An 18,049-nucleotide genomic window follows, 5' to 3' on the forward strand; every position below is an offset into this window, starting at 1 on the left:
ATAACAGAACATGCTGGCAAGTGGTTTGGCTGCTTTGAAGGGGAAGACACAAGCATCTTCACCAGGCTACTTTGTTTCCCTTTCATCTTGCACGTATTTAAGTTCCCTCTTTGCTCTTCAGACTGCCTGCGCAGGAAACCAGTCCCAGCAATGACCAAGTGAGGAACAAAAGAAGCAGGCCATGGGTGCACCTTGAAGCATGAGGGAGGTGTCTCCTCCTACACACTCCTCCCTCGACAGAATTCTTGACAAGACACTTCCCAGCCTGCACCTGCTTCTGTGTTCCTGCTGAAGACAAGGCTGAAATGGCTAAAACCTTGTTATACTAGGAGCTTGTGCTGTCAATAGCATGCTTTACGGAGCTGATTATTCACCTGTAATGTTGGACGAGATACTACAGCTCAGGATTTTGTGGTATGAGCAGAAGGGTGGCAGACTTAATTCTCCACTTCCCCCCCCCCCAATAATGGCATCTAGAACTCCCTGGCATTCTCCCCCAGGGTCACGGAACAGGCTTTCAACTTTATTTCAGTAATAATATTTTTCAGAAGAAATTGAATTTTTTTTTTTAAGGGAACAGGGCTGTAGCTCACTGGTAGACTTCCTGTCTTGCATGTTTAAGGGAGCCAGGTTCAATTCCCAGCATTTCTGGCTAGGGTTGAGAAACATAGTCACATTTGAAGCTTTGGATCTAGATGGGCCAATGGTGTGAATTGGTAGAAGTCAGATTCCTGCCCTTTATTTGGGTTAGCTATTTCCTGCCCTTTTTTTGGTCACAAAAAAAGTGAGCAACTTTCATGTTCATCCTTTCTTCAGTCCACTAGATACTAAGCCAAAAAAAGGGAAGGGGGAGAAATAAAAGGGACGTTGCTGGATAAAATGATAACTCTCTTGTCTGCAAGCCCTTCTGCTAGGTATTTATGAACTGCTATAATGTAAGAACATAAGAACAGCCCCTCTGGATCAGGCCATAGGCCCATCTAGTCCAGCTTCCTGTATCTCACAGTGGCCCACCAAATGCCTCAGGGAGCACAAAAGACAACAAGAGACCTGCATCCTGGTACTCTCCCTTGCACCTGGCATTCTGACATAGCCCACTTCTAAAATCAGGAGGTTGCACATACCCATTATGGCTTGTAACCTGTAATGGATTTTTCCTCCAGAAACTTGTCCAATCCCTTTTAAAGGCATCTAGGCCAGATGCGCGTGTATATGCACTAGAGCTGCCTGCAACCCACTGTAGCTTCCAGCATGTGTACCTACTCTGATTCTCCCTCCCTCCCACACACACACACCATCATGGGTTATGATCTACTGTAACAATATAACCCCTACAGTGAAGTGCCTTTTGCTTAGGAGTTCCCTAACAACAACAAGTGGCTTCGTCACTTTTTGAAAGCCATGTGCCCTCTTGGAGAGGGAGGTGGCAGCTTTATTATTGAAGATATCATTTGTGCCCTTTTTTCCATAAAACGAGTCAGAAGCAGTCAGTTTACCAGGCTTCTGTGAAAGGTCATTGCATCAGATGCTGAACATATTCAGTCTGCATTATTTGAAGTACTGTAGTTACATATTGATCTCAAAAAATAGGGCAATTTATTTTAAAACAGCTATTTTGTATGAATCATAACTAACAGTACATTAAAATGAGTCTGAATTCAATAAATGCATTGAAAGGGATGCATCCCCAATACAGAGGGTGGCTATTGAAATGAAATTAAGAAAGTAATTCAGTCTGCATTTGAAGAGACTGATAATGGAGAAAAGGTATAATATGGTATTTCTAAGGCAAGTGTCTTTTAGACATCTGCATTGTTTTCCCAATAAATGTGCAGCAGCAGGGAAGCCTGTATTGCCTGTAGGTTTCCAGCAGCTCAATCCTGTGGATCAGGTTAAAGTGCAGAGGTATAAAAAGGAACTCTCATCATTACCGGCTTCCCGAGCACTTTGCTTGAGAAGCAGGGCACAGCTGGCTGGCTTGATTTGCCATCCAATTTCTCCAGCATGAGCTGCTTGCTGATAGTTAACATGTTGGGCAACTCTGATCCGACACTTTGTAGCAGCAACGTGTATTAATATATTTGCCTCTCATTCTAAAAAGCCGTCTTCTGACTTCTCAGTAGGGAACTTACAGTCTAGTCGCCTTTTCTGCCATGATGAGATTCACTCGTTTCTAGTAACCTGGTGTTTTGTGGTAAAAGGACAATTCAATAAATAAGAGAGTATGTGATCTGAGACCCTGGACTTGGGGGTGGGACCATAGCTCAGCAGTGGATTGCCTGCTTTGCATGCATAAGGTCCTGGATTCAATTTCTGGCAGGTAAAAGATCTCCATGAAATCCTAAAGAACTGCTGTCAGTGTCAAGTTAATGGTCCGACTCAGTAGGCAGCTTAACATTTTCTCAGGACTTTTGGACCCCAAAAGGACTATATTCTTCTTAAACACTCAGGATGAATAATCAAGAGATCATTAATAATGTAGCTTGTGTGAGCGGGAAATGTCTGTATTTCCAGGGCAACATGTATTTAGCAAATGGGGAACAGACTTAGCAAAGAATGAATAAACACACGCACACAGCCAGTTCATATCTGAGTTCAACTGAGTAGGTCACTTCTAGCAGCAGGTTGGTGGGAGAGTGGACCTCCATCTGTCCCCTTGCCTCCACTTCTCTTCCTCCCATTCCCTAAATCTCACTCCACAGTTCCTTTTCTATTCATACCACTCTTCCTTTCCAATCTAGGGAGTGGGAAGAGCATAGCTGGCACATCACCAGGCAAGGGGGAGATCACATTTGGCACACTGCCTGAGGAGCTGGAGTTCTAACCAACTCTTAGTCATCAGGAATCTCCCACCAGATCATGGGCACACATTTCCAAAGCTTTCCTCTGCATCTACCCAATATGAAGCTGTCATAAACTGGGACATTTTTCTTCAACACTGCAATCCTGCACAACTGGGAACTACACTTGGTGCTATGTGACAGTGGTTTCCCATGTCAGAAGCACCTGCAAGGCAAGGAATAAGCTTGACATGAGCAATCCAGATGTTTCCAAACTAGCAAGAACTGTTATGTGCCATAAGAAACCTGTCTTACACCAAATCAAACTCTTGGGCCATTTGGCTCAGCACTGGCAACACCTACTGGCACCAGTTCTCCAGAACAGAAACAGGGATCTTCCCAGGACTTACCAAGAGGTGCCAGGGATTGAAACTGGGGCCTTCTGCATGCACCACAGCTGCTATACTGCCATAGAGCCTTGCCGTCTCTCAAAAAAACACAATCAAATACAGCCATTCTGAAGAGGAAGCCAAGTATATTTTGGTTAGATGGATCCTAAAAAAATACACAAAATCTCCGAGCCCAATCTGGCTAAAGACTAATTTCTTTACCCAGTATGTAATTAGTCTGTGGAACTGTTTGCCACAGGAAGTGGTGATGGCATCTCGCCTAGATGCCTTTAAAAGGGGATTGAACAAATTTCTGGAGGAAAAGTCCATCATGGGTTACAAGTCATGATCCATATGTGCATGCTCCTGATTTTAGAAGTAGGCTACCTCAGAATACCAGGGGCAGGGGAGGCCACCAGGGCGCAGGTTGCGTCTTATTGTCTTGTGTGCTCTCTGGAGCATTTGGTGGGCTACTGTGAAAAACGGGAAGCTGGACTAGATGGGCCCTTGGCCTGATCCAGCGGGGCTCTTCTTATGTTCTTATGAGTCTCCCTATAGAAAACAAAGATGGGAGCACCAGGGTGGAATGTGGACCAAGTGGTGAATATTCAGGATTTACTTACAGAGGTGTGAAATTAATGGTTCTGCCTCTAGACAAAGTGTTGCCAAATGAGGCTAAAGAAGCCTTGGTGGCAGTTTCTCTCTGCTGAAGTTAAGATCTCCTCCCCCTCCACCTGGGGACCTCTGATCTCCTAGGTGTGCTGGACCAGCTGCAGCTGCATCTGTAAATTAACACCCAACTAACAGGTTGCCAAGAGCCTTGCCCAGGAAGGTATTTCCCTGACTCAGTACTGAGTTGGTTAAACAAATACAAGTCACAACAGTCACAGTTCTGATTCTGTAGCCAATGCTGCAGCCACATCTTTGATAAATAAAGAAAAGCCTTTGTTCTGATCTCTACCAGACAGACTAACCATTTCCATCATTTATTCACGAGAGTAAAGCCCTCACTGAGAAACTGCTTCTGCAACAACTTGTTGCAACTACTATGAAGACTTGCTTTTTAATTTACATTTCAACCCTTCCTTTTGTGTTTACTTCCTAGAAAGGCTATTGCCAGCCCTGCCCTTCCCTACCAGAAGTACAGGAAGTTCTATAGCATGGCAGAAGTTGAAAGTCAATGGGGCGACTGCCAGTACAGAGTGCTGGTTAGATCATGAGACAAAGGTTCAAACTCCCACTAAAGAATGAATCACATTAGGCCAGACAGTATCTCTCAGTGTAACCTCCCTCACAGGACTGTTGTGAGACTCACCAGGGTGGAGGGAGGAGGATGCCACTCTGAACTCTGTGGAGGAAGAGTGAGACAGAAGTGTTCTACAAGGGAAATTCCTTGAGAGACTAAATTGGTGGCAGGCACCCCCAAAAGCTTCTTTCCCCAAGTTTATAGATGTGCATGGAGATTTCTGCTTCATTCACCTGCTTGGAGCAGAGGCAAGATTTACAATTGGGAAAACACTCAAGGGAAAGGGAGAACATTATCCCCGGAGGTTCTGGACGGAGTTGGTGTGTGTGGCAGTTTTCTACATTTTCCCCAACTTTCAGTCCCTTCTTCTTGCTCTAAGGAGGGCAAGCATGATGTTGCCACCCCCAAAGGATGGTGGCAAGAAGAGGAATTCATTTGCACCAAGAATAGCAAAATAGCTTGCCTCAGCCCTGACATTCAGCAAAAAAACAAAAACAAAAAAAAACACATAGCAGGCTTTTCTCACTCACCTGTTCTTTAAATTGCTCTTGCGACAAGCAGTCAATCAAGTCCACACAACCAAGGAGGCAGCCAGAGGGATAATCTTTGGGAAATTCCAATTCTGAAACAAGCAGGAGAGAAAATTATTAGGCAAGCTTAGGCATGTGATCCAGGACCCTGCTATGCTCCACATGGCCTTGATTAGCCTCCTATGTGATTTCCCCACACTGTTTTCTATCTTTCTTTCATGGATAGAACGTATGTTTGTTTCAGAAAGAACTCCCTGACATGCTCTGGGGAAAAACATTGCACTTGCACTGCCCTGACAGTAATTCTTCATCAAGACTGCTCCATCCATTATCTGCTCCATTAATGCACCTCGAACCAGTGTAAGATCACCCCAGGCCAGTGGTTCCCAAACTTTTTCAACTGGCAACTCCCCTGAATTACTGGGCCATTGGATGCAGCTCCCCATTAGGGCAACAATCCTATACATTGTATAATTTGGCAGGTTTTTGTGAGGATTCTGTGGCTTCCCTGGCTGGTAACCGCAGCTCATAGTTTGGGAACCAGTGCCCTAGGACAAGGCGGAATATAAATAATGGTCAAATCATATATTAAAGTCTGAAAGAGGCCACTTTTTGTGCCAAGAAACACTTGAATTTTCTTAAGGGAACACATTTTATGCCAACTGGATAATGTATTCAGAAAGAAGCATTTAAAGTCAAAAATGAGGTGTGAAAAAGAGAAGCAAAGGCCAAAGGAGGTGGTGGGACAAGAAGCTGGAGACACAGGAAGGCCCTTAATCAGTCTGTGCCAGTGGTCTTCAACCTTTTGCATGCCATGACCCGAACAAACAAATAATGTATGAGACTGGGAACCCACCACTAATCCCACCTGCCTCCAGGGGCCTATCTGCCCATCCTGCTCCATCAACACCCACTCCCCGCCTCACAACACGCCCCCAGCACTGTTCTCTGTAACAAAATATACTTAGAGAGAGCAGAAAAGGTTACCATGAAGTCTGGCACTAGTGAAAGTTATTTTAGCACAATTGCTAAGAACCTGAACAGGTCTGGGACACAATCTCCTGGTACCTAAAGAGGTACACCAGATGCCTCCTCCTTTACCTGATGGTGCTTTAGACCAGTGGTTTTAAACCTTTTTCATTCCCATAAATTGCTGCAATCCCACAACTGAAGCTTCATGGTCCCCACTGGGGTTTCAACCCCAAGGCTGAAAAACACTGGTCTATGCTTATTAGATCACTTTCCATAGCCAAGGGGGTTTAATCTGATGACCCACCCACATTGGGAGGTCCATACAGGGAGTTGGCATTCTCTGAGAAATGCAGGCTGAATGAACTTGAGAAGATCACAGCCTTGACTCAGTTTACAAGATACTGGGAGTCAATATACAGAACAGATTGAAGGCTACAATAATTTCAGGTTATCTCAGTGCTTTGTGGCTTCAGTTCACATGTTCATTCACACATTCATTTGCAATTCATCAAATACTGATAAATCAAGTGATGTGCTTGTATGTATGAACCAGCTCTGGGGCTCAACAAAAGTGAGCACTGAAGTAGGCTATGAGATAAAAGTTTTATTTTGATTTCCTCATGTGTTGGTCTGCATCCAAAGAAAATAATCCAAAAGTTAACTCCTTTACTACATCCAAGGAAAAGGTCAGAAATATGTCAAAAAGCTTCTGAATTCATTAAAAAAAAATCATCAAGCTAGATGTTAAACAAAAAAGGGCAGAGAAAAAAGGATGTTGAAGTGAAAAAGTCTTAAAATTGAATGAAGGAGGAATTACTTCAATTGTAGCAATTCTATGCATTTTTCCAGGAAAAGAACCACATTAATGAGGAAGGGAGGAATAAGTGCAGTCTGCTTCCTTGTACACAAGTTCTAACAAAGCTTAGCTGCATCTGCTAATGAGGGACAGATGCACCCTTTAAAAGGGGGGCTTTATTATATCTGGCAGGAGAATAGTAATTGTTCCAATTCTCTCCAGTACAGCATCCCTCTCAGTGATTTTAGCCAGTATCTTCCATGTGTTTCTTTTTAGATTGAAAAAAAAGATTTTATATCTTCCATTTGGGATAAGGAACCATCTTGTAATTCCTTTTGCCAGGCAAAGCACTCTGAGAACTTTTTTAAAACTAAAAAGCATAATAATAAAAAATGCCAAACTCAAACACAGGAAAAAAAATTTCCATATTGAAAAGGTGATTCTTTAAAGGAAGCATTTCATTAAAAACTGAACAATCAAGCAGAGATAGAGAGCACTGTATGCTTAGAACAATGTAAACAGTCGGAAACAGAAGGGGAGGGGAAGAAAGGGAGCATTAGAGGGGAAAACAACAAACTTACAGTAACCATTTCCAGACACTGCTCATTCCACAGTATGGAGGTATTTGCTGTGCAGCCCACAGGCTGCTTCCATACAGCCTAATGGTTTTTTTCTTGTAAAAACAGTCTGTCATAGGGGAAAGAGGCCTTAAGAAGGCTCACCTTTCTGGTGCAATATTTTGTAGGTAGCCTCCAGGTCACAGATTTCCTGAGGGGAAGGCCTTTTGGCTGTAGCAGCGATCCACAGTTGACCCCTGTGTGATGTGTACCAAGTCCTGCCTTCTACCCTGGAGAGGCGGGGGGGGGGGGGGGAAGAGAAAGACCAGAAACAAATTCAGTTGCCAGAGTTATGCTTTCTACAGTACTCACACTACTCTGGGTTCAAAAGAATATTTCAGTTGCAATCTAAGAATCTGATCGGTATGTTCTGGGAAAAACAAAAGCCTCACAAGCCTATGCATGTCTACACAGAAATAAGTCCCACTGCACTCAATGAGAATTACAGAAAGCGAGTGCTGATGGCAAAGAGGTAAAGACTGCAAGGTGAAAACCCATGCTTTGGACAGTATGAGACTGGCTGAAGAATCATTATCTTCAGTCATTATGTTGCATTTTTCAGCTATGGCTTTTAAAAACAATTTTAACTTATTTTTAAACAAAAAAGGGCTTATGTCTTTCTGGCTATTTTTCCTACGAGCTTGATTTCAAGAGCTCCCTTTCAATGACAATATATGAAGCTGTCTTAGATTGAGACAAACCATTGGCCCATCTCTAACAACTGGCAGCAGCTTGAATGTTCAATCTTCTGAGCCAAAGCTAGACTTCATAGGCAGCCATTCTATTTCTAAGAATGTACTATTCTTTCCAGTTAGAGGAAAACAGTGCCACCTAATGTTAATATGGGACATTCATATTTCAAGGCCTCGATGGCAGGAAACATGCATCAAATTAAGCACTGAGAGCTTTTCCATATATTATTATTACAGTATATACCACCTTTTTTGAAGACTCGTAGACTTGAGTCACATAGAACCAAGGTGGTTTACATATGCAAGCTGACCATGAACCCCAAATGGAATGTCAAATTTTCTCCAAGTGGAAAGTGTATGTGGACCCCATCCCCTACCTCTTATTCTCACAAAACCTCTGAGAGGCAGATGAAGTGGTGAGGTCCAAGGCGACTAGTCCAAGATCACCTAAGTAAGTTCACAGCCGAACACAGATTTGAAACTGGGTCTTTTGGCCCATGTCCAATACTGTAGCCCCCCACACCTGAATGGCTATTCCAAAAGCACCCCAAAAGCTGGTACTAACATTCATCTAAGCATGAAATAACATAACCTAATTGGACATACTATTGGAGGCTATGTCACATTGAATGAAAACCAATAGGCAAGACAGGGAGATTCTATTCCGGCATCTCCTAGGTCCTTTTGGGTCTCTGGAGCCCTTTCCACTCCTAACAGTGGTCTCAGGGAGCCCCAAGGCTCTGAGGAACACACGTTGAGAAATGCTTCCCTAGGCAACATCAGGTACATAGCAACATCTACCATCAGCAACATCAGGTAGCTAGTGGGGAAACAAACTTGTGCAACAAGACAGACACCAATTTGCAGGTTCCAGGGTTTAACTGCAAAGGGCCTTTGCTCAAAACCAATCCTCCTCCTGCGAAAATATTCCAGCAAATTAAGGTTGCCCCCATAATGAATGAGTCACAGCAAGGAGAGACATTCATCTCACAAAAAGGAAAATAAGTCCAGCAGGATTCATTAACTTAGCTAAGCAGAAGCCAGACTCATCGCTCAAGCTGCTGATGGACAAGAGGTTAAAGCAAACCTGGAGCATTGTTCTTCACAACTTATGAGATATAAGAACTACACACAATTTACACGTGTCATTAGCCCCCATGGCCTTAGCTTTCTTTCACCAATACTAACTGTGTGGGGGAGGGGAAACGTGCATGATTCAAGTAGGGACTATGCTACAAAGAGGGGGGGGGTCTTCATGCTCTTTTCCTTGCCATAGTCCTGATCTGGATTCCCTCACTCCACTGTGGCAGTTATTGACAGAAGGAAAAACAAAGGCCACCAAGGTTAATGATGTATTAAACGTCACATATAGCTTTGTCCTCAGCAGCCAGGTACAAAGTCATTCTTTCATAAAACAGCTCAGGGCACTGCTACACTGCATTTCTTCAGTGGTACTGTAAGACTGGAAAAAGGGATGCATGAACATGTGTGCAACCGCTTTTTCTGTAGAAAATACAAGCTGAAAACAGACTTCCAGAGACTTTGCACTGAAAAGTTAAAAGAAGAGAGGAAGGAGATGCATCACAGCTAATATACTGAAAGATAGTTTTAATAACTGGCATGCTGGTTGTTCTCCTTACACCACAATAACCTCTGCCACCACTTTCTGGTTAAATTTAATGGAGGAAAAAACAGCATTGAAGACAGTTTCTGCCCCCAAAGTTCATTTGGTCTGCAGTAGGGCTTCTTCAACTCATCTTGTGGAACAAGAAGAGATTATTGTCTTTTTATCTATCAGAGATCATTGAAGGTTTAACAGATGGAAGCTGACTCCCAAGGGAGATAGAGTTACTGAAAGCTAGTAGACATGGGACCATAGTGTTGGGTGACTATTTTGTACAGGGAAACATTTCCCCTAAAAGATCCAAGTATGCCATCTGCAGATCCCCCTGGATCTTACTCTTTTACTAGGTGCATAGGTGGCATCAGGGTAGGACTGCCTCTCTTTTTTCCCCCCCAAACACACAATATGTTTATTTTAAAAATGCAAACAATGGTTTTAAAGTGCTTCCTGTTTGAGGTCTCTGTGCATACCTTTTGATTCCCTTGACCAGTAGAGAGGCCCAAGGCTGATGCATGCTGAGGCACCAGCCATCATCCGAAATCTCCTGTATCTCTCGGTCCTGAATCCGTAAGCGACTTCTTTCCAAGTTGGCCTCATTCCCGGTCTCTGCGGAAGGGGCAATTTTCCTGTGGGGGAGCAAACCAGTCTGGTCCACCCACTTCAGAATAGGGGAAAAATTCAAAATAAGAGAGATATGTCACAGAAGGTTAATACTTCCTTGTTAAACTGAAACTGCCAAACAGGCAGGCATGACCGTTTGTCTCAGGTTTTCCATAGCTTGTGAGCTCCAGGTGACACTGTTACTTGTCACACTCACTTAGGCCAGGCAGAAAAAGAGAAAGCTCATTTGGGATGGCCTAACCACCACCAATTAGCTCATGCAAGAAACAGACTTGTGGTTGTCCAAGTGTGGCCAACTGCAAATGTCATTCATCTCAGCTAGACAGTCCACCCTAGGCTACCCCCTCAGGAACAAATATGGTGGCACAGTTGGGAGGGATAATAGTTGATAGATTACAGCAGCATGTCTGTTGGCTCTTAGGCACATGATTTGGGCATGCAATTCCTTAGCCTGAAAAGCTCTGGCCATTCCTGGTATTAATGAATGAAAAGGGACACCATGAACATTCTAGAACAGCAGTTCCCAAACTGGTCCCACCAGGGGAACTTGAAATGGGCCATTCCCTCTTAAGGGGAGTGGCCCAGAAATGGGTGCCCCGACAGCACTGCCGTGACCATGGTACCACTGGGAGCAAGCGGTTGTAAAAGTTACCGAGGGGGGTGCGCTGGCCTTCAGGAGACTCCTGCAGACTTGCAGTCTTCTCTGAGAGCCTCCATGCTGCTCCTAATCGCTACAATCTGTAATCTGAGCCCACTTCTGGTTTTTGCACAAACAGGTTTTCGCAAGCCTCCGAGACCCTCCTGGACACCAGCGCAACTCCCCCCCCAGTAACTTTTAAAACCCCTTGCTCCCATTGGCACTGTGATTGCTGTGGTGCCATCGGGGCCTACCACCTAGCCTCAGCCCCGCCAACACTTACAACCTTCCCAAAGTCCAAGTAGGGAACCACTGTTCTAGAATCTAGCCCAACCTCCCAATATGAGATAAGAATAGTTATACCAAAGCCTGTGACAGCTGTCTCTTACCCAACTTTTTATCTGAAAACTTCAATGAAATGTTCACAGGCCAAATATTCTTACAGTCACTATCTTCTCGCTAACATTCAATCTATGAAGCTGCTTCTCAAAGGAATGGTAAAATGCCTACCCATATCAAAAGTTGATGCATTATTTTTCAGAACACCCTTATGCATAACAGCTATTTCTCTTAATAGTGTCTTAAACACTATTGAATAAGGTGAGTCCAGAAAAGCTTAGATTTTGAAGCAGGGAAACATGGCTTGGGCTGAGCTGTCAGCTTAAGTCAGCCCAGGTCACTTTTGAGCCTTGTTTCAGGACAAGCAAAAAAATTATATCCATGCCTGATTATGTCCATCACAGGATTGCAATTCGTTTGTAGGAAGTAAAAATTGTTGATGGATGACCAAGACCCCAGCGCTATAGGAACAGAGTCTTGTGTGTAGCCACCAGATGGCTGGAAAAAACAAAGTGGCAGCAACATGGTCTACTTTATTTTAAAAAGTTTATACCCAGCCTTTCCTGACAGAGGCAGCCCAAGACACCTTACAACACTGGATTAAGAAATAATAGTTAATGATACAACCCCACCACCACCATGGGAACAATAAACTAGAAGAAACCTAAAAGTGCAAGGACAGAGAGAAGAGCAACCTTGGCAAGTGAAGTTAACTGCTCCCTGAATAATTAAATGCAAGCATGCCTCCACTAACACCTGATGCAAACAAAATGTAAAAGGTAGAGGCAGAGATTTGGCAGGACTTGACTTGCAGCTTCTGAAAATGTGTTCATGGGGCTGGAAAGGCTACAAGGCATAACTGACTTTCTTTGATGTCTTCTGGAGAGGGAAGTGCAACACTGCCTAGATTTCCAGAAGGAGAGAGAAAAAAAACACACAATACTGACCACAGGGGCTGGTTGGAGAAGGTTTGGATTCACCAGAACACCAAGTTCTTTGTATTTCCCCTCCGTATTCTGCTTTGACTGGATCAAGGTGCCACTGTTAATAGCTTCAATCGTTTCATCCAACCTGCAAGGACACACAACTCTTTTCATACACCCTGTAAGCAATCCTGTTGAATATATGTATACAGCCTACTCACATCTTCACCTAAAAATGCCTTTCCAAGCAAGCCTTACATATTGCGGAACACAAAATTTTGCTGTATGAAAAAAAAATTAACCACGCCTGCTCCCTAAAATCTTAAGATGCACACCTACAAATGCATTAACTCCATAAAGCTTTTCTTGAGAAAAGAGAATCAAGGACAATCCAATGAGTCAACTAACTTTTTTTCCAGTTAACTAAATCCCAGTAGACTAACAACCCACTCTTCAGCATTTTTCATGCAAGTATCTAATACAAACAACAATGGAATATAACTGAGCAGCGCTTTTGAAGCAAGGTGCTAGAGACTAAGGGCCCAATCCTATCCATCTTTCCAGCGCTGATGCAGCCTCAATGCAACCCCGAGGTAAGTGAACAAATGTTCCTGCACCTTGAGGAGATCTCCATGACTGTACCCCTACAGAAGGATGCAGCACCCGCCCCATTGACTCAACTACATCAGTGCTGGAATGTTGGACAGGATATGGCCCTAAGAGCATTTTGCTAAATCTTTACAACACATAATTCATACATTGTTCTACTTCCTTTCACTAGCTACTGATGAACATCACTGGGAGCAGATGCAAGAAACCACTTCCTGGGAGTTGCATCTGTTCCTGTTTCAAACACTTGATGTTGTTTGTGCTGAGTTGACATGCAGTTGACTGAGATGCCATAAAAGAGAGAAAGGAATGAAAGAGGACATAAATAGCAGGTGTAAACTGGATGCTTAGAAGCCAGATTCCTGTGCTCTAAAAATGCAAGGGGCAAGACGGGGAAGAGTCATGGATAAGATGCTGGCCAAGAAAAAGAACCATCTCCCAAATATTGCACTCATTTCCACCATAAAAGGAAACATTGTCTCCCTCATTTTGCTGTGTGCCTACTCCTGCCTGCCTGCATTTTGAAACACGTACACACATGCCACCATGTTGGGCTGAGATACTTACCTGTTGTGATATTCTGCCATGCTCCCATGCTCCTCCAGGATCTGACGACCAGCAAAGTCAATGATGATCTTCTTGGAGAGTCGAGAAGCATGCCGCAGCTCCCGTAACTCCTTCTCCCTCTTCTCTAGCACCTCCCTCTCCTGCTTTGAAAGCCATTGGTTGGAGTCTGCAGCAAAGTAGTCTGACTCATCATCAATCACTTGAGTTCGTCGTGCACTGGCAAACAAAATAAAAACACAACACATAGAAGAATGCCACCAAATAACAAGGGGAGGATGATGTCAGTAACAGGTCCTTGATAGTTTTGTGCGTCATTTGCAATAGCATTGAGGATAGAGATGATTCAGGGCAGCCTCCTGAAAAAGGAATCCTCAGCAGATTTGGTTTTCCTAGAAGCATACTGGAAGGACATACACCAGCCAAATGTCTTGCCATGTAGCACAGGGACCCTCTGAGGTCAGGTGTTTTTTCCCCCCTTATATTTGTTGCACTGGATACTGTAATTGTTGATTTTTTATTGTTTTATTTTAATGTTTGTTTCATTTGTAGAATTATAATTCTACACAAAATTTTGTTTGCGAGCTGCCCCAGGGGTCATAGTTAGGGTCAAAAAGCAGAGTATAAATAATTAGATAAAATAAATCAATACTGTCAAATCCCACACTGAGTAGGGATGCTCAACCAACAACAATCATTCTCATCTTCCGCATTAAAGTTTATGGCAGATACCGTGAATTTTAAACACTGCTCAAACTTGGATGAGTTCAGACAAGATGGACAGCTTAAGGTAAGCCACTACAATGGACCTACAATGGCTACAGGACAATAGTGAGACAAAGGAACACAGTCAGGCTAGGGCCAGAAGCAAGGCTGCCACTAATTCCATTTTCCTAATTCGGTTAGCTAAAACTGCTAATTTTTCAATGAGCACCCTTGCTGGAGTTAACCTGCCAGAAGATAATCCAATCTGCAACTGGCCTGGTGTGTACTTCCACATCAAAGTTCCAAGAAACATTTCCTTGTTTTGACCTGCTGAGTTCATACTGAAGCATTTGACCTTTATAGAATGCTTTAAATAGAAAGTGCATGAGCAAGACTCAGTGGCCAGGTGTGGAAACTGCACATGGTCACCTTGAAAATTCATCCCATTTTTTTAGCAGAAATACTTGAGCTCATTGGTCAGATTGTACACAATGAGAGGAGGATAGATGGATCTTTCAAACTCAAACACCTACTGGACATAGACACATTTGTCATAGCCAGCACCATACCTGGTTTTATCATACTCCAACAGTTTATCCTTGTGTTTCACAGCCATCTCCAGACCAGCCTTGAGCCGAGCCTCCTGACGGGGAAGTACATCTTTGCTACTTGAATCCACCTTCCCAGAATTCTCAATGCCTGGGATGCCAAGAAATTAAATTAGGACTTTCTCTTCATATACTGATTCACGGGCCCACTTCCACTAAACTGCAGTGCATAGATACATCAAGCACATATGACATTTCTGGAACCAGAAGTTGTCATATATTGCTGCTTCTTTCAAATTACTGCCCAAAACATACCACTACTGAAACTACATAAATAACAAGTGTAATAAGTGCAAAAGTGCTGCCAATAGTAATTGGCACACTAGGAACAATAACAAACACAATTTAACAAGTACTTTGCACAACTGGACATCCTGGCAATAACATCAGCCAAATTACAGAAGACTGTCATAATTAGCACAGCATCCATCCTCCGTCAGTACCTCATCTACACCTAGATGTCAGACAGTTGTCCATGTGGATGAGGATTTACCAGCTGATAAATGTTGTGGTTTTTGTGTGTTCATATACAATCATTATCAGCTGTGTTGTCATTTTGATGTGAATAAAATAAGATGATAATATTGAAGTTGCAAATGGCATGAACAGGATAGCCTGACTTTAGTCTAATATTTTTTATTTTCTCCACCAACATAACTTTAGAAATTCACAAACTAAAGTATGTAAAGTTCAGCATCTCTTAATAGCTGAAGCAATACTAATCTGTAGAGAGCCTAAGCATATGCTCTTGCTCAAGAATACAAGTAGAATATGACTGCATCTGTTCAGCCAGCAGCTCCTCAATGTTACTCCAGAACTGGTCAGTAGTTCAATAGGGGACTCCAGAACTGCCTGCTGATCATCCCTGGCCTACCAGAATATACAAAGGCAGCTGCTTTATTCTAAGTCAGACCTCTAGTTCACCTACCCCCAAACTGTCAGCAGCTCTCTAGGGTTCCACACAGGCATCTTCCCCAGCCCAGGGAGATACTAGGGATTAAACCCAACACATCTTTCACACCAATGGGCCACAGTTCCCTCCCCAGGCTGCTTATCATTCTATTTACTTGCTTCATTGGTTTCCTAACAGACATTCCACAACAAAGCTCTTCTAATCTTTCCCATGTGCACTCTGATCTCTGTCTTCCCCAGGAACTCTAGCATTGCAATGTGTGTAGGCAAGGCCCAGGCTTCATTTTCCAGAAAAATCTCAAATTCTGGATAAAAGAAAATTGCCAACTGCTGAATTGAAGCCAGCAGAATAAATTATTCCCATTTAACAAGTGAATTATGTTTCTTCAAAAGATTGGAGCCCAGGAAATTTGTTGCAGAGTTTGCTGCCTGGTTTTATGTCAGCAGGTGCACTATAGTATGCAGTAGGGCAGATAGGGGCACACACTTGCAAAACAAGTCATTAACATCAAAGCAGAGAATTATTAACAGTCCTCAAGGAGTGCTACAAGGGCAATGCCCATCAGCACTTATCTAGCATGGGGTGGTGCTTAGACAACCATGCAAATAAGATGCTGTTAGCAACCCTTTCACCTTATAACCTACATTTATCAGAAAGGCAAATTTCATTTGAAACATTTAATGTTCCAACGCCAACTGTAGCCCTGAGACTGCCACAGGATCTATGTGAGAATCCCTAGTACTCTTCTTTGTGGAAGCTACCAACCTGCTAAGAGCTTCTTCAGCAGCTTTTGGCTCTTGTTGGAGTCTCGCTGTAGGATGCCCTGCTCTTCTTTTGTGCACACCTAAAAAGAGAATGAAAAATGAAGGTCTGAGAATTAACAAGTAATCAGAAACTGATCACTTCATTCATTAACTCAGAGGTTCTCAAACCAGAGCCTTGTGATGCCCCAGCTGGAGGACCTCTGCCTTCGCTCCTTTAAGGAGCTGGGGGAGGGAGGAATGCAGCAACACAATCCCCAGGATTGTGCCGCTGTCGGGGGTGCCAGGGGCTTCCTTTTACTTATAAGAAGTTGCAGCAGCTTGCTAAGGTGTGGGGACCCCCTGGAAGCCTCCGCAGGGCTCCCCAAAGTGTACAGAAAAGTAACAACTGCAACCCACTTCTGGTTTTGCGATTGCAAATCAGAAGTGGGTCACAATCGTTATTTTCACATTCTCTGCGCTTTAGGGAGCTTTGCAGAGGCTTCCGCGGGAGTCCCCTCACCCCCAGCAGGCTGCTGCAGCTTCTTGTAAGAAAGAGGAAGGCCCTGGCGCCCCTGACTGCAGCAGGATCTTGGGGATTGTGTTATTCAATTGCCCCCTCCCCCACAAGAACTTACCTTGCAAGTTTTACTCCCAAGAAGTTTGAGAACTTAAACTTGAGTTTAAACTTGAGTTAACTTAAAGGTAACTTATATCAAGTTGGAGGGTTGGTCCATTTAGTCCAATGCTGTCTGCGCAGCTAGCAATAGCTCTCCAGAATTTCAGGCAAGAGACCATGGGGCACATCTAACTCCTTGCACAACCTGTTATCGATAAGCAAGACAGACAGGAAAAACACACAGAATGCTGTTACATACCAGAGTACCACAGAATAAGCAGGGCCCAGAGCCCTCTTGCTCACAGACGATGCGCCCACATGTCAGACAGTTATTGATGAGCTTGTGCTTTTGGGCCAGGCACTCACACACATGGCGCCCAGGAAGCATGACGGCCAGTTTGTCCTGACCCTCCTTTGTATACAGGTTGACATATTTTGCCTTCTTCTTGAAGGATGAGCTGCCACTGTGTATTTCCTGGGCCTAATGTATAGAGAAAAAGCAAGAAATGAAAGTATTTCAAGGAGCAGTTGGAATACAACACAGCCAAATTGGAATTCAGTAATCATTTTGATTTTTCTGGTTTACATGACAGTTATGGAAGGTTTCCTCAGAGCAAAAATGTACTCTCCTACCCCACCCAAAACCCAGTCCACTGCTAAATGGCCCAGTCAATTGTTTGGTATTCCAATCATACCAATTGTTTGGTTCTCATGCTTTGAATCCATGACTCAGCAGATAAGATTATTATTATGTCTCTTTACCTTTATCTTTACTTTATCAACTTCTTTTATTATGCCTCAACCAATCTCTTCTGATGAACTTACATCTACCAAACCTTACACTGCAATAAAACAGTCTCTAAGTCTGATGATGTCACAGCTGCAGCTATGCTGCCCAAAACCAACTCAACAGGAATTCAGTGCTCTGAGATGGATGCAACATTATTTGAGTTGGACCCCAAGGAAATAAATCACATCATTAGTCAACTGCCCTTTCTGGATCTCTTCTTGAAAATTATGGTAGAGGAGAATGCAGGTGCTATTTTTGCAGTTTTAGGGTGCATCTGCTTGGATTATTATTATTTTTTTTTAGGAATGAGACACATCCTTATATAAGCATATCCA

The 18,049-nt window shown here is 43.4% G+C and overlaps 1 protein-coding gene across 2 annotated transcripts in view; it reads right to left on the reverse strand.

The window, feature by feature from the left end:
* Positions 1-18,049, reverse strand: part of TRIP4 (thyroid hormone receptor interactor 4) — a 41,822-nt gene that overhangs the window by 16,508 nt on the left and 7,265 nt on the right. For both annotated transcript variants that reach the window (XM_066635620.1, XM_066635619.1), the window contains exons 4-11: positions 17,184-17,405; positions 16,331-16,409; positions 14,614-14,743; positions 13,343-13,558; positions 12,191-12,314; positions 10,117-10,304; positions 7,436-7,560; positions 4,946-5,037 (exon numbers count right to left, since the gene is read on the reverse strand). In XM_066635620.1, the coding sequence (XP_066491717.1) occupies positions 4,946-5,037; positions 7,436-7,560; positions 10,117-10,304; positions 12,191-12,314; positions 13,343-13,558; positions 14,614-14,743; positions 16,331-16,409; positions 17,184-17,405 (1,176 nt within the window). The remainder of the gene's footprint in view (positions 1-4,945; positions 5,038-7,435; positions 7,561-10,116; positions 10,305-12,190; positions 12,315-13,342; positions 13,559-14,613; positions 14,744-16,330; positions 16,410-17,183; positions 17,406-18,049) is intronic.

Source organism: Tiliqua scincoides, chromosome 8, assembly GCF_035046505.1.
Source record: "Tiliqua scincoides isolate rTilSci1 chromosome 8, rTilSci1.hap2, whole genome shotgun sequence".
Classification (NCBI taxonomy): Eukaryota; Metazoa; Chordata; class Lepidosauria; order Squamata; family Scincidae; genus Tiliqua; species Tiliqua scincoides.